General features: G+C 43.6%; 1 protein-coding gene across 2 annotated transcripts in view; it reads left to right on the top strand.

The window, feature by feature from the left end:
* LOC311500581 (kinesin-like protein KIF20B) overlaps positions 1-10357 on the top strand; it is a 42743-nt gene extending 32386 nt beyond the window's left edge. For both annotated transcript variants that reach the window (XM_084562079.1, XM_084562078.1), the window contains 4 exons: positions 4726-4800; positions 5768-5885; positions 7456-7607; positions 8972-10357. In XM_084562079.1, the coding sequence (XP_084418205.1) occupies positions 4726-4800; positions 5768-5885; positions 7456-7607; positions 8972-9046 (420 nt within the window). In that variant the 3' untranslated portion in view covers positions 9047-10357. The remainder of the gene's footprint in view (positions 1-4725; positions 4801-5767; positions 5886-7455; positions 7608-8971) is intronic.
* Positions 10358-16912: the final 6555 nt, after the last annotated feature.

The raw sequence follows: 16912 nt of genomic DNA, 5'->3' as shown, positions 1-16912 counted from the left end.
AGAATAAAGGCTGTTACATACTCTGCAAGAAGTTTGTTTTTGCAGCCCTCGTTTGGGAGTTCTCACAGCCTGTTCTTGTCACATCATTCTGGGAGAACTTTTTCTCCTGTAGTGTGTGCGGCTACTATAATGTGATTGGTCAGAAATTGGAAGTGGACGTGGTTAATGTGGAAAGCGGAAATGCTGGCGGCCGCTCTGTGAGCCCCCAGATGCACCACATTGGCCGTGTCACTATGTTGGTGTCATTTCTCTGGAGGAGTTGAGTCTGTTCCTGCTCCCCTGCAGGAACTTCAGACTTAAAACTGCCCTTGTCCAAGGACACTTAAGCAGATTACTTGAGGTCAGAGTTATCACAGGATGGACTACATGGATCCACAACATGTAGCCAGGATGGTACTGCACAGGCCAAGCTGAAAATGTCTTGCAACAGAATCGTTAGTAATTCCTTCTAAATCCAACATTAGTGAAATCTCTGGGTGCTCCACCTACGAACTGTGAGGATCCTCTTCATATCAGATAACCGATAAGGTCCTGCTAACACATGAGGTCATGTTACTCTTTGAAGCAGCCTTAATATTTTAGACAAGCATTTAGCAGCTAAAGTGCTCTGTATTTCCCTCAGGAGTTGTTAGAGACCAAAGGTAGAGCAGATTGAGAGTGAATACTTGATGCCGACACTACTCCAGACGCATGATAATGTTGTTTCTTAACTGCTGCTGGTGTTTGCGAGCAAGATAGCTGTATCTGCTCAAAGGATGATATGTGAGATTCAGTCTTTACAACTTGTTTCTACCGCTCTTATGTGATTTTATTGAATGTTCTTGACTGTCAGGTCAGTAAAATATGTTATCCACATATTAATATTTGTCTTAGCAAAGGCACAGGCTGTATTTACACCAATCAGACATAACATTATGACCACCTTCCTGATATTGTATAGGTCTCCCTTGTGGTGACTCATCAGAGAATGGACATGGGCCTTCTGAGGGTGTCCTGTTGTTAGTGGGAGGGCCTTTGAGGGGAGGGGCCTCTGTGGATCATCCCACAGATACTTGATCAGTTTGGGATCTAGTGAATTTGGAGGCCAGGTCAACACCTTGTGCTGTTCTTCATGTGTTTTTTTTAGTTGTTCCTAAAGTGTTTTTGTGTGTGTGTCTGTGTCAGGCTGCATCCTGCTGGGGATGGCTGCTGCCATCAAGGAGTGTCATTGCTATGGGGTGGGGGTGCCTGGTCTGGTCTAGGTGGGTGCTACATGTCTAAGTAACATCCACACCAATGAATGCCAGGTCCAGAAGTTTCCCAGCAGAACATTGAACTGTCACAAGATGGTTTAAATGTTATTCACTTCTCCAGTCTTCTCCTTAATGCTGTGGCTGATCAATGTTTGTCTATAATTATTATTAATTATAATGCCTTTGCTGGTGATCAGTACTTTTCAGAGGCTCGACTTGTTGCTTGAAGTGTTTGTCTTCCTGAGACCTGATTCCAAAACAATGTTAAACGCAAAGTGGAGGCTTCCAGTGTTCCTGCCATTCATCTGGCTTTTGCAAAGTAATTAAACTGTCAAAATCAGCGGAATGATTTACATTTAATTGCTGCCTCTTAAATGGAGTGCTCCTGTTTCATCCTCGTGACACCCAGGCAGGGAGTCTCATGGTTGAAGTGGGTTCTTATCTGCTGGGTTTGACGTCTGTAGGCGGTGACCCAGCAGTGATACAGCAGCCCATTTCATCAGCCACCCGGACTCCTGCAACATTCAATCTTCCTCAGAGATAATGGAGCGCTGGCAGTCTGGAACATGTAAACCGGCACAGCATGAACACGCACGAACAAATAAATGTCTTGTCTTCTTTACTCTTTGCAGTAGTCTTTGTCACGCCTGTCTTTGTCTCCGTCTTTCTCTTGACTCTCTCGTCGTCTCTCATCACGACTAGCCTCTCTCAGCCTGCCGTGTCTGTCTGTTTAGCAGATGAGTTCCTAATGATTTATTGATGATGGTGTGGCTTTTCTCTAGAGGACACATCGCTGCTGTCCCAGAAAATCTTTATCTGAGTTTTTAGCTTTTATGTGGGTATGGAGAGTTTTTGTGGCCCTATCCACAGGAGTGCTGTGTGCTCTGTTCTAGTCCTCCAGATGACGGGGAGTATATTTATCAGTCATCAGAGTCACTGATGAGATAATGATTGTTGCTGTAATTAGCTGCTAATTAGCCTGATTTGTTCTTAAATATGAGCGTTTATCCTGCACCTTATTGACACGGCTGTAACCACAGCGTTTTAATGATGTGGATTTGGCAACAGCTGCATAGGGGGTGTGTTTGATGATGTCTGTGCTTATTTTAGCCCAGAATACCAGCAAGGTTTAGTTTATTGCTAACATGTGTTACTGTGCATGTGTTAAGGCTCATTTAAGGTACTGCAGGACATAGATGGCCTACGTATCCTACGCCGGTTTGAGCTATTTATACATATACCTAAACCGCCTATTAGATGAAAGTTAATAACAATATAGTTGCTACAACTGGTCCATGAGTGGATTAATCTATCCGTTGTTTCTTGATTAATCTATTGATTACCTGCAAATGCATGTAATCCTTTGGTTAACTTGTTATTAATTAGTATCTATAATTAGCGTCTATATGTGTTAAAACAAACCATGCTAACAAACCATTAGCATTGCCATTAGCATCTGCTCTTGAGTCTTTGTTGAGTTCTTGTCTGAAACACGATGGCGACTCCCAATCACCAGATCAATCAGACTAAACTCAGTGGTATAGCCCAAATACTGACGCTGCTGCCTGGTTGCTTTGGTTTCTCTGTTGAGATGCTCGTGCATAGCAGTTGTGCTGCTGTGGTGGGGCGAATCATTTGGGGTCACTTCTGACGACCACGTTCAAGGTCTTTCAGTCGTTTCCCAGCTTCGTTGTTGTTGTTTCAGCCCTAAATAATCACCCGGAGAACAAGTAGTACACATGGGAATCTGCTATTCTTTGAAATCTGCAGCACATATCTGCCTCTCACTATCCACTCTGCAGTCTTGATTCACATTTATCTCATGTCTCATTCACTATCATCTAATCTCTCCCTGTCTGACGCACACACACTTCATCTTGTTTATTTTCTCCATACACCCATTTGCAGCTTATCACTTATCTCTCAACTTCTTTCATGCTCTTTCTTCTTAACCCTGTCCATGTCTTTCACCCACAGTCCAGCTCCACCATGCAATTTCTTCAAAAAAAAACATGACTCCTTCTCTTGACTCCTGCAGTTCTTTCTGTCTCTCTCCTCCTTTTGGATTATTTTTTTAAAAATATCCACTGACTCACTGATGACTCCACATGTCGTGACTTTTTTTCCTGCTTTTCAAAGCGGAACGGGTTTATCTCGCCCACCACGCCCACTCCTCTGCCCGGCCGGCGAGCCTCCCTCTCAGGTCAGCTCCTTCTGAGTCACAATCACTTCATTTGCTAAAGTGCCAGAATATGTCCTGGGATTTATCGTACTGAAACTGATGAAGGCATGTTCTGACGTTTGAGTTTGTCGGCGCCGTGGCCTGAACTCACTGCTTTCCTCCCACTGATGGCCTGGATGAATCCTTGCATGGTCACTTCCTAGAACATGAACGCCACATGGACGCCTTGAAACGATGGCAGCTGTTTTTGTTTTAACCCACAAAGCTTCAATCTGCTGCAGAGTTATTGTTTTTCATTCACTCCTACTGTCAGACATTGTCAGTTTGGAATATTTAGTGTTGCATAAAGACATGAGAAAGTCTCTTAATCATTCCTGTTTGACTTTGAGGCTGCCCTGCACAGTAACATCTTGACTTGCCTCCTTGCTATTGGTGATTTGTTTTGAGCTTTCACTGAAATCACAGTTGAGCTTTACTGAAATGAAATGCTCAGCTCTGTGCCTTTCGATGGGCTGGAAACAGAATGAATAGTCCCTTTCATAGGTGCAGTAACAGTTCTCAGAAAAATTGCTGAAAGCTACCAAGGTGGCAAATTCAAAGGTTTACATTCACATCCTCCATGTAATCATACCCGTCATGTAATTTAATGCATCACTCCAGCAGACCAAAGAGTAAAAGAGCAGAGACTTCAATTATAATACCAGAAAGATAGTTGGTTATTTGAGGCGTACCTGGGAAACGTAAGAAAAGGACCAGTTGAAGCCTTTTTGACTGTTACCAAAGGCTTCCGTCTTTAAAGTATTGAACCAGAGCCGAAGAAAACATCACATTTGTTTTCTTTGTTTGCTTTAATGAAAGGTTTTCCACCGGCGGTTGACCATGGCGCTCATCATGTTGTGAGAAAGAGCACTAAAGACAAATTGGATGTTTTGACTGGTAGCAGTTGAGCTCGTCAACTCTTTGTGCCGCTCTGTCAGGTAAATGGCGCTAAATTGGAGCTTGTTTTCTCTCCCTGAAAATTATTCAGCCTGGTAAAAAGAGAAACTGACAGCCAATCGAAGTGCGGTGCACCAAGTGTGTGATTGTTTTCTCCCCACGTCTACATTAAATTAATGACTGGCTCCATCTCGTCCTAACAGTCTGGTCATTATGAAGCATTTTGTGGTTGTTTTTAGCCTCTCTCTTACTCTCTTTCTAACCTACTTGTTGGCTTCATACTAATCCTCTGCTACAGATGACTCAGTACACACTCAGAGTTTTTAACGCTGGGCTCGTTTGTGCCTTCATGTTATGTGTGTTGTGTGTTAACAGGAAGAAGTGGAGGCCGAGAACAGAAGGAACACAAGAACCAAACTGACGCCAAAGCTGACCCCACGACAAGAGGAGGTGACGACGGAAACGCTTTGAGCTTAAATAATTCGTAGATAATTCTTTAATGTCACAGAACCATTCACAACATGAATACTTATTTGCCACTAGGGATGTCCTGATCCAATACTGATCTTTTATTATCGAGTATCAGTGGATCCTGATCTGATCATAAATGTCTGAGTCAATTAGATTCAATCTAAGTTAATTTTAATTAAACTCTTCTTCTTCTGACTCTTCTGAATTTTCCTCTTCTGACTCTTTTGCTTTTGACTCTTCTGACTCTCCTTCTGACTCTTCTGTCCTTTCTTCTTGTGACTTTTCCTCTTCCAGTTCTTCTTCTGGCAGTTCTGACTTTTTCTCTTTAGATTCTTCTTCCTCTTCGTGCTTCTTCTGACTTTTCTTATTCCGGCTCTTCTTCTTTCTCTTCTTCTGATTCATCCGACTCTTCTTCTGAATTTTCCTCTTCCGGTTCTTCCTCTTCATGCTTTTTCTGACTTCGTCTTCCCACTCTTCTTCTTCTTCTTCTGCCTCTTCTGACACTTACTCATCTAACCCTTCTTCTTCTGATTCTCCTGACCTTTCCTCCACTGACTCTTACTCTTCTTCAGACTCTTCTTCACTTCTGACTTTTCCTCTTGTGGAATGTTTGGCAACTTTGATGCTAACCTGCCGCCACTAAAGAAGATGTTTCAGAGAGTAGGTCACTGAAACATCATCGTATTCTTACATGAGGTCACATATTCAAGTCATTTGCTAGTTTGACTAGGCTTAAATACAGTTCAGTTTAGTGTTTATACTTAAATAAGTACTTTTAAACACAAAACAAATGCATGCTTGCACAACTACATGAAGTACAGTATCTAAAGTTCAACTCCAGATTTGCTTCAAATCAAAGCATCATTAACAACACGTTTTACAGAACCCAGAGTCTGAAAGAGAGACATGCTAACATGCTAACTGTGCTTCATGGTTCTGTGATCAGAGCTCTTCCCCAGCGAGTCACCAGGACTCCCAGAGCAGCCTCCGCAGCAGAAAGGAAGGAACGCTGCAGAAGATTGGGGACTTCCTGCAGAGCTCCCCGACGCTGCTTGGCAGTAAAGGTCAGTGGAACAGTGTGGGCCTCTTCACTGTGGGGTGATACTTGGGTTTTATCTGCCTCTTTGTTGGAGAGAATTATGATGGTGAAATGTGGCGATGACCAGGGGATGCAGCAGCAATATCTGTGAAATATTTTCAAACTTTTGTGCAAGAATCCTCAGAGATGAGCCATGTCAACGTATCAAAACCAGAAGCTAAATGAAACTTGAGCAGAAAGTTTTCTGTTTACTAAAGAAGCCTGTTGTCCTCCTTCCTCTTATTTTCTGCTAGCACACCCAGGTTATCCTCCTGGACTGTGCCTGATTTCCCAGCAGTTCCTACTTATATCTTTGACATCTTGGTGCTCTGCACATTTACACCACCTGTCAAAGTCGCACTTAGGTCAGACAGCCCCCGGCTCTCTGAGTTATTTTGCCCGACGCAGCCTCCCTGAGTGTTTTTGATGCAGAGGAGGTAATGACCCAGGTGTCCTCGCCGTTGTCTGAGAACAACTAAAAGGTCAGCGTGTGAATTTAGACGATAGATTTACTGAAGGAAACGGGGCGGCCAGGAACTCCAGCAAATCCCACTAACGGGCCAAGAACAGTGAAAGACTCTACGAGCAGCTTTAATGTTCAGAACAAAGTCTCATTTATTAATCCACCGCTGAAAATAGTCCAAGTGCAGCATAAAACCTGCTGTGTTACTGCAGACTGAGTAGATCTAGGCTGAAACCAACAGGTGAGCAGTAAAGTGATGTAACAGTCATGTGCATTTAATCGCATCTAGAGTAGTAAAGCCATCCATGGTGTGAGCTGCAGTAATGAAGCCTGTTAATGACGAAAGTCTGCATCAGTCCATCGTTGGCGTCTCTTTACAGAAGCTGCTTTACTGATGCAATAATTCTACGATAGTAAAAACAACTTTGATGATATTTAAAATGAGTTTTCATATTCTAGCTGCAATCAGAAAGAACGCTGGGGTTATTACAGTATAAAATACAGTCAGTATATATATATATATATGTGCTCCTCGCTGCAGTCTGCCTCCTGAACTTCATCAGTAAATGCACCACTCTTAATTCCCAGATGTGCTTTTTTGTTTTTTGAGTTTTTTTTAAATGTCACAGTCTAAAACGTGTGCGTAGGAAACCTGAGGAGTTATGAAGTGAAGGATAACACGTGTCTGACGGAGGAGCAGGTCAAGGGCAGCCAGTTTTGGGGCACTAATGGTGGCTTAGAGGAGGAAGACGAGACGGCGAACACATTGGAATCCAACCAGAGTCGTTTCTGTTGTATCCTCAGGGACGGCCCGTTTCACTCGGCTAATTTATTGTCGCCTCAGGGTCCCAGAGCAAGGATGGCGTCGTCCTTCTTTCTGCTGCTCGCTTCCCCTTCTCTCCTGTCTCTCCATCATGCGTCTCTCACCTTCACTCCTCTTTTAGCTTTGTTATTTTAATCCCTCACCCAGTCTCACTCCTGCCTGATTTATACGTGTCGTCCTCTCTCATCCTGAACCCCCTCCTCTGCAGCATCCTAATCTGAACACTGAATTAAAACTATCTATTCTATTCTATTCTCTCCGTCTCTGCAGCCAAGAAGATGATGAGTCTGGTGAGCGGTCGCGGTGAGACAGAGCTCGCAGGCTCCTCTTCCTCTTCGTCCCTCAGTCTGACGGGCAAGAAGAAGAAAAGGAAACTCTACAGGCCGGAAATCTCCTCCCCCATGGACATGCCGTCCCACCCGGTGAGTCTCCCACGTGCACGGCTCGATCTGGGCGTCAAACTGGTCCTATTTAGAAATCAAAGCCAAGTCAAATCAAATCAAGCTTTATTGTCATTTTGACATGAAACTGTGTTCTCTCTCAGATCTCTGCAGACTTAAACAGGTAAAAGACTCGGTTCAAATACTAAAAGACTGAAGTTAAAATAAATAAAAGTGCGCGGTGCACTTCCTGGGTCAGATCAGTAGATCAGCAGTCTAACAGGTGGTGGGAGAAAGCTGTTGATGAGTCTGTTGGTCCTGCTTTTGATGCTCCGGTACCGTTTGCCTGATGGCAGCAGTTCAGAGAGTTTATTGAGAGGCTGAGAGGAGACTCTGGTGATGCTCTGTGATCTGTTCCTGCACCGGCTCTGGACGAGTTCATGAACAGGAGGCAGCCAGACTCTGATCACTCTCCCCGCTGTCCTCACTACCCTCTGTAGGGTCGTCTCGTCTGCCACCGTGCAGCTGGAGTACCGTGAGGATGTACAGTAGGTTAGAACAGTCTCCACTCAACTGTACAAGGTTATGAGGATGCAGTCGTCCCTTTTGACAGTCGCAGTAAAGAAAACCTGTTGAAATTCCTCAAAACAATCAGTAAAAGCTTTGATGTGGTGTTGATACAGAAGTGGAGACTTGTCAGCCTGACTTAAACCCACTAAGGCGTTCTCAACAAATGCATTTTGCCGTCATTATCTTTAAACATCTCGTTTCTTTATAAATCTAAACATAAAGCTCAGTACTATCTTTGCTAGAGCAGCATTAGCGTGCTAGCTGTTTGCCTCTGCAGCAACGACTCCCAGGCTCAGACTAAACTGGATGGACCAGTCCAGATACCGACGCTGCTGTCTCATTGGTTCGATGTCAGGAAGCGGTAGAGGTTGTTCATCTGTGAAAGGCCATTTCATATCTATAAAGTTTCCTGCCTTTTAACGCATAGATCTATTTTGTCCAGCATGCCTGGCGGCGGTGGCAGCCGTCATTAAACATCGGGACGTATTGACGTATTTACGTGATCGATTATGTTGATGCGTTGTCGGCCCTAATGTCCGTCCACTCACTCTTCACACGTTCACTGAGTCCAAACCAGAGCACGTTCATCCTAACTGACAGCATGAGAGGTCACATGGTTTAATGAACTGACCCTTTACAGTCAGGACACAGAGGTGATGTAATTATTGTTCTTTTAACGGCATGAACGAGTGACTTAATGAGCACTCTGATTGGTTGGCGGGTATTGGCCGATCCAGTAAATTAAACACTACAAGACGTCTGTGGTCCTCTGATTACAAGCCTGAAGTCGTACGCCGTGAAACACGCTTTAACATTTGCTCTTTTTCTGGTCGTAGATCATCAGCAGTGAGCTGGAGGAGAAGGAGAGCCACCATCAGATCATTAAGAGGTGCCTCCGCCCCAGGAAATAATTCATCTCCATGTGATACCGGACCAAACAAATGAAGGAAGCATTTAGCTGCTTGTAGCTCGGCACATTCCCTGAACGTAGAGGCACATCTTAGCATTTAATCTAAAATCATCATAATCTAAATAGTCTTAAGAGTTTTAGAGTAGAGAACAGTCAGAGATGTTTGAGGTCACATGACCAACGTGGCGTTTAAAGGAACAGTGTTTGGTTTATTACTGAGACTGAACACAGACTGAACCCTCCAACCTGTTAGCTAGCGGTTTGTCTGCTTTAGCCTCAATGCTAAGCTAACCTGATAGCCTCCTGCTCTGTGTTGATCTCAGACATGACACTAATTTGTTCTCAGAGTTAAATGACATTCCTCAAATAGTTCAACTGTTTCTTATAAATGTTTTACCTCGTTTAGTTTTTCCTGAGTCGCTGCATCTACTTTAAACCAGAAAGCACTCTGTGTATCTTTACTCACCACTTTATATTTAAAGTTTCATGTGCAATTGTTTTTAGTTTATTGTTGTAATGACTGGAGTCTGGTTGGATGATTCTTTTTTTAAAGCTATAACTGTTGAGAGCTTCTCGTCCGTTTCTCTCCAACGTCTCACAGTCGACCATTAACTGGTTGGTTTGTTCTGATGGAGCTGCTCACATCGACACTAACATCCACGTCTCACTCCACTCGCTCCATAAACTCCTTCTGCACTTTTAAGAACAAGATCTGAGCTGAGGAACAAACGTCTATTTACACACGGTTACGTTGAATAATGCAGGATCAAATCAGCAGTGGTTCCACTGTGAAACGCCTTCATGTAAAGTTCTCTTCAGGTTACCGTGTTCTGTTCTAGAGAACCCACGTTCTTTTGTACGGTTCATTAAAAGTTTATTTCATTACTGAAGTTTTGTTTCTGTCCTTTTGTATAAGATCAAGTTTTGAATGTATGTGCTGACAATTAGCCTGAAGACCAGACCGACATCCTCCACCTACAAATACTTTATGTGGCAGAAAGTTGAGTCTCCATTAGGAACTGATTCTGCTCCAGCAAAGATCTGTCGGACCAATCAGATTGTTTGGGGGTGGGGCTTAATGTGGTGATGCACGTCATCTGTGAAGGGTCTCCAGGTCATTGTACAGACAAAACGCTAAAGAAAGCCAACTAGACTTGTAGAGTTCAACTCAGCAGACCCTTAGAACTGAAGAAGCTACCTGGATGATTGGAAACGTCTTCAAGAAACTCTACAGTCCAGTAGTCGTGCTCGTCACCTGAGCGCCTTAGAGTTGAGTTACGCAGCCTGGCCAAATAAATAGTCTCCACCTGGATTTAACTATTCAAATAGGTCGGAGCCTCCTATTGGATAATTACTGCATGGGTGATTATCTTTCAGCTGACAACAAGTTATTTAAGCCCATGTTTAATAGTGAAAGAACATTTCCACACGTACAATGTGAAGGGAACTCCTTAAGAAAACCACTAATCAGTGAGGCTAACTGGGAAAAAAAGGCTTCAGTTTGTTAGGGAGCATAAAGATTGGACTCTGGAGCAATGGAAGAAGGTCATGTGGTCTGATGAGTCCAGATTTACCCTGTTCCAGAGTGATGGGGGCATCAGGGTAAGAAGAGAGGCAGATGAAGTGATGCACCCATCATGCCTAGTGTCTACTGTACAAGCCTGTGGGGGCAGTGCTATGATCTGGGGTTGCTGCAGTTGCTCAGGTCTAGGTTCAGCAACATTATGTGTCCAAAGAATGAGGTCAGCTGACTACCTGAATATACTGAATGACCAGGTTATTCCATCAATGGATCATATTCCAAGATGACAATGCCAGGATTCATGGGGCTCAGATTGTCAAAGAGTGGTTCAGGGAGCATGAGACATCATTTCCACACATGGATTGGCCACCACAGAGTCCAGACCTGAACCCCATTGAGAATCTTTGGGATGTGCTGGAGAAGGCTTTGTGCAGTGGTCAGACTCTCCATCATCAATACAAGATCTTGAGATGTGTGTCGAGGAGGACCATCCATTTTTTTCCCCCCGTGTATCCGTTGAAACACGCAACATAAAGAAATCCAAAGAGAAACCAACGGGGACACATTTACATCTCATTGCGGTACCTTAACTAACGTTTGATCTTCAGAGCAGACTGGACCGATCAGAAGGAATATTTAATCAGACGTGGAGGTGGTGGTGGTGGAAACCTTTGATAATCTGATCTCCTAATGACCAGAATCAAACCAAATAATGACCAGATTCTGTCATGTTTTTTCTTTTATTATTCTTTTTCCAAGTGTAACATCCACACTCGTGTCATTTTGGTGCAATACTTGGTTTTCAGGAGCAATTCCTTTGTCTTTATTCATGATATTCATCAATTGAGTCATTATAGATATTCAGCCTGTCGTTGTTAGTATCAGTAATATCAGCTGGACCTTTAACACATTTACCTTTATCTAGTTTATCTAGTTTATCGTATTCTATTTTGTTGTTCCCTGTCTCTGCAGCACCTTAACTTCCCCACGGGGATAAATAAAGTCTTATCTTGTCTTCTCATGTGAACGCTGCAAAACAAGCAGCTGTTCAAAGGAGTGTTTAAAAGATGAACCGAGCAGGAGTCCATGAGGACGCCAACGTTTCTTCTTCTTCCTCTAAATATATCTTATGATCTGAAGCCTTTGCAGCGGTTCCACTTGTGCATATTTTCTCTCCTTTCAGTTCCAGACTCGTGTCAAAAACATTTTTGCTGCGTGAAGCCGTCCGGTCTCTAGGTCTCCATCAGTCTCAACGCCGGCTGTCAACACTAATCACTCACCGTATAGAAATTAGGCAACAGCTCAATCACCTACGCACATTTTACATAACAGCTCCGTGGCGTCAAGAAGCCGTTCTGATTTTTGACTTTAATCACTCGTTGCTTTCAGGGTTATTTATTTCAGCTGCCGAGGCGTGTGGGAGCGCAAATACTGGAAGTCCTTCAGCTGGGGAGGAGCTTTGGTCCAGATGCTGATCAGACCCTCAACAGGTTTAATGCACAGAGAGGTCACTGATGGTCTGAGCTCACCTTCAGCATATGTGGTGTTTAGAAAAGGTTCTGGAAGCAGAGACGTCACTGAAAGAAGCATCATCTGCAGGTTGAGCTTTTAACTGGTGGAGGAATAAATATCCCTCTGCATGTGACGGGATTCAACCAATCAGAGCAACAAAAGCATGAAGACATGAAAGCAAATCCTAAACATGGCACTTCTCCAACAGATCTGATTGGCTCCGTAGATCTTTGCAGGAGCAGAATCTGTTCCCAACAGAGAGACAACTGTCCTCAACAGAGAAGACTTTGGAGGCTTTGGAGGGAGGTCGTGTCCAGAACCGACTTTCAGGGGAAGTCAGAGATAATCGTTTTGAGCAGTTCAACTTTTCTGTATTTACAGAGACAATTCATAAGTCAAAGAAGAGTCTCTTTAAGTCTTAATGCATAACAGGAGGACGACTTTCATTCAGTACATTCAGTTGCATCTTTACAATTTAAACTTTAATATAAACTTCAGGAGACACAGTTAAAGAGAGTTGGAGCTGATTTTGCAAAGTTACAAAAAAACGATTGGACAAAGATCTGTCATTGGTCTAGAGGGGGGTCCACCCTGGACAGGTCTCCAGTCTATCCCAGCTGTCATTGGTCTAGAGGGGGGTCCACCCTGGACAGGTCTCCAGTCTCTCACAGGGCTAACACAGAGAGACACTCACACCTACGGCCAATTTAGAATCACCAATGAACCTAACCAGCATGTCTTTGGACGGTGGGAGGAAGCTGGAGAACCTGGAGAGAACCCACGCAGACACAGGGAGAACATGCAGACTACACACAGAAAGGCCTTTTGAGCAAATATTGTGCAAAATTCTTTCTTTGTCGTGGCATCATCAGATCTGCAGCCACGTCTCTCTTGTTAAAGATTTTGACCTGAAGGTGGCGCTAAATAAAAAGGGTCCAGGTCTTAAAAACGTCTGCAGGCAGACTGACTGCTGCTTAGATTCATTTAGAAACGTTTAGCCGATGGACGGGGAGGAGGAAACATCACTGGGTGGAGGTTTTTGTCTTCGGTTTGTGTCTAAGCCGAAGCAGCGTGAAAGTCTGAAAGAAAAGTTTGATTAGAAATAAGCTGTTCTCTGTTCTATGGCCATATGAGCTCTGTGCTCCAGCTGTTCTTTTACTTCTAGACTCCTTCACAGAATTAGTTCTTTGTGTGGAAGTCTTGTCCCCCCCACCCCCCCGTGGAGCTGCTTTAAATGTGGGCTGTGATTTGACATCAGAGAAGAATATAACCTCTATTACAGCATGAACCGTCGTCCTCTCCACTTTCTAGGAACGCAGTCGTTCTCTTCAGTCTGGACTCGTCACAGCTTTGCATCACTGTCACTCAGGCGGCCTGACGTGTAGAGTTTATATGAAGTTATATGAAAGCGTCAGAGTAAAGGTGTTGAAAGGTGTCATATCTGCTGTTACTGACGTCAGAGGAGTTCAGGAGTCCGTTTGTCCAGACTCTGACAGTGTTACTTTTATGCTTTTATTTTTAAAGGCTTTTAATTCAGTGTTTACCAAAAATAAAAAGCAAGAAGTTGAAGCATCCTCCTCTGAGGATCAGGTCACGCTCTGAACTCATCTTTCTTCCTCTGCTATAGAATCATCTTTCTCATCCTTTTTATTATCTCTCTTGCCTGTAGCCAGTCTCCAGCTCAACAGCCTCAGCCTGTCAGTCAGAGACGATGAGAGATGCCAACAACAAACAGAGAAATCGTGTTATAAAACCTTTTTATTTTACTCATGTTAGAAATTAGAATAATCAGCAGGTTTTATTTTAATAAAAACGTGCTGGGAGTGCAGACTGAAGCAGAAGTCATGTATTTATTTATTATGAATACTGTGCACTGGTGAATTGATGGCGGCAGATTTTCTGCAGGATTCACTTTGCATCAGATTAGGCAAACAAACTTTTTAACTTAAAGCACCATGTCACCCAGAAAGTCCAAATCTCTGGATATGTCCTCACTCTGTCTGTTTTATTGAGGAGGCATCGCTAGGTAACTCGTGAAGACTTGGTATCCCAGAATGCATTTAGTGGCTGCTGTCCCATAAAGATGGACGGCGGAGCTGCTCCTTAAAAGTGAAGCCAAATCAAGTAGAGCTCCCCCTGCTGTCTGGCTGCAGTACAGGTCATATAAGCTCCACCCCCTCCATGTTAGTGGGCGGGACTTGGGCCAAACTAAAACACTGTCATTCTGTCATTTTAGGTAGTTAATGTAATGCTGATTAATGTTCATGTGTCAGGTTTTAGGATAAGTTTCGTTTTAATTATTTGACGCTATAGAAACAGGATGTGACATCATGGCGACTGCCAGTTGCCATGACAACCATTCCATAAAGTGGTCCAGAGAGACCGTGAGAATTGTAAAAAAATAAATAAATAAGTCCAGAGTATAATCCATCATCTCCTTGTAACAGGTGGAGGTAGAGCAGAGCGTAGTATTAATGAAACTAAAACATGAGTGAGTCTGGAGGAAGTGTGGGCGGGGCATCAATATCACAGCTCCACGTGGCTCCGCCCCTCAGACTGTAACTGATCAGACTCTGGATCCAAACTCACAAGATGGCGCTGCCCATATCCCCGGGAACATAGAGTCAGTTTGACCAATGAGAGGAAGTGGAGACGACGTGGTGTCCATGTTTATATACAGACTATGCTCAACCCCTGGTGTAAAGCGCTTTGAGTATCAATGCTGCAGTTTGTCTTCTGTGTCGACCGAGCTGATTTCATGTGTCCCGTACAGAAACAGTGATGAAACACAAACTCTATCTTCTGTGGTGCTTCTTGTTTTACTGGTGATAACGGTTTGAATATGTGCTTTGGAAAAGGCTGTGACTCTGTGCCTTAGTGAGCTTCGCTTTCTGCCCCGTGAGAAAGACTTCAATCTAGAGACATGATTGGGAGGAAGCATCATAATGTGACTGCACAGGACAGAAGAGGAAGAAGAAGACGGCAGTAGCAGATAGTAAATGGAGAGAAAATACAGGGACGACGGAGTGAGCATCCAGAACAAAGAATAAATGAGACGAGAGGACGAGAGCGGAGCGAAGGTGAGAATTTAAAAAAGAGGACAGAGGACACATCCATCTGAGAGTGTGTCTCTCTCTCTGTCTCTCTCTGTCTTGTTTCTCTGCAGCCTGTGAACTCCATCTGAGCGGTGAGAGAAAGGAAAAGCCGCCGTGTGTTCTCTGAGTGATGGAGAGGCTGCCAGGATGCAATTTTAGCAATCACTTCCAACACAGCTGGGCTCTTTGTGGCGTCTGAACGGCTCCACATCCACTCACACAAACTCACATTAAACTCCACGACAAGTTAGTTCATAACACGGAGCTTCAGTCAGAGACGAGGACGGCTGCTACGTCCTCCTGACGTCCAGTTAGAGCGTCTTCATTCTCATTCTGCATCCTCGGGGCAAACGATGGGACAAACCTGTGGCTCATTTAACATCTCGTCGATTCATTGGTCTGTGTTTTAACAAGCTCTCCATTGACATTTTGCTTTTTTTAACAGTGACTCATAAGAGCAACCAAGTTCTCAGTCAAAGAGAAGAAAATTGGTTTAATTAACTTGTCGCTTGACAGCAAAAGAGCAAAGATAAACAGAAGGGTGGATCGATGGAGGACGCTGCAGTAGAAGCTGATTAATATTTCCAGCCAGTGATGTTTCTGGTCACTGCTGATCCGTCTTCTACAGCAGTTAGAACAGGTTGATATATTCAGGATACTGTGTCACTGAAATCTAAAATCTCACCTCCAGATCTTCTGCTTTCGAGGTCGTCATCAACATCTTTTCATGGTTTGACTCTCTTCTTAAATTTCCCCTTTACAGTTTTAAATGTTTTGCTGTTTTTCAAAGCGTCCTGTGGCCGTTCCTTCTGGAGAATCGTTGGTTTTATTAAAGATAAACTGATGAAGCAGCAGATTGTAACCTCTGCCTCTGACGTAGCTCAGAGCTGTAATGATCTGCTCTCTGCTGGATCGTACGTTGTAGAAACCTTTAAATAGACTTCCAGCGTGGTGACTCAGCGTGGTGTCCTGCCCGGTCTAGATCTCTCTCTGTGTCTTTGAAACATGAGGTGGAATTCATGACCGGGACCGTTTCCTGGCCGTTACATAAAAGCACCTTTTTAAAAGTCTTTGTCAGCTCTTTTCTAAAGGACGGCCTTATTACAACATGTGGAGCGGAAGGAAGGAGGCAGTTAGCTCTCTGTACATTTGACAAACTAAAAGTCAGAAGAAGGCGCCAGACTGAAGCAGGAAGCTCATTTCATTTATTTGCATCAGTGACTCAGCTTCTGCTGCAGATCAAACTAATCTTTAGGAAAACAAACTAAGCGGAAGGAAGTGATCTGAGCGTTAGATGAGGGGATTGACTCTACAGCTGGAAACGTAGAAGAAGAACCAGCCTGGCCCTGTCCAGACCCAATGAAATCCACCTATCAGCACATCTAAATCATTTACTTGGCCGCGTGCAGAGACTTTCCTGGAGTCCTTTCACTACTACCGCCACTAAAACCGGTTTTCTTTTTAGCTTCTGGATTAAAACGTCAAGATAAACCACTAATCAGTCCTCTCTGGAGATGTGGAAAGATTAACCCTGAGCTTAAACCTGTGATTCATCAGGTGGAAACTTAAGATTCTTTATCGTCATTGTTCATATCTCTGTATACAAAGAAATTAAGCTGCATTAAAGGAAACCAGGATCAGTAAGTGTTTATGCATCAGTAGACAATTATGTCTTATTGCAAACTAAGACACAAAGTAAATCCTAAGGTCCTTTGGTTCTTTTATGGATCTAAAAAGA

This window comes from Chelon labrosus (assembly GCF_963514085.1).
Source record: "Chelon labrosus genome assembly, chromosome: 15".
Taxonomy (NCBI): domain Eukaryota; kingdom Metazoa; phylum Chordata; class Actinopteri; order Mugiliformes; family Mugilidae; genus Chelon; species Chelon labrosus.
This window is presented reverse-complemented; position numbering and strand designations above follow the sequence as displayed.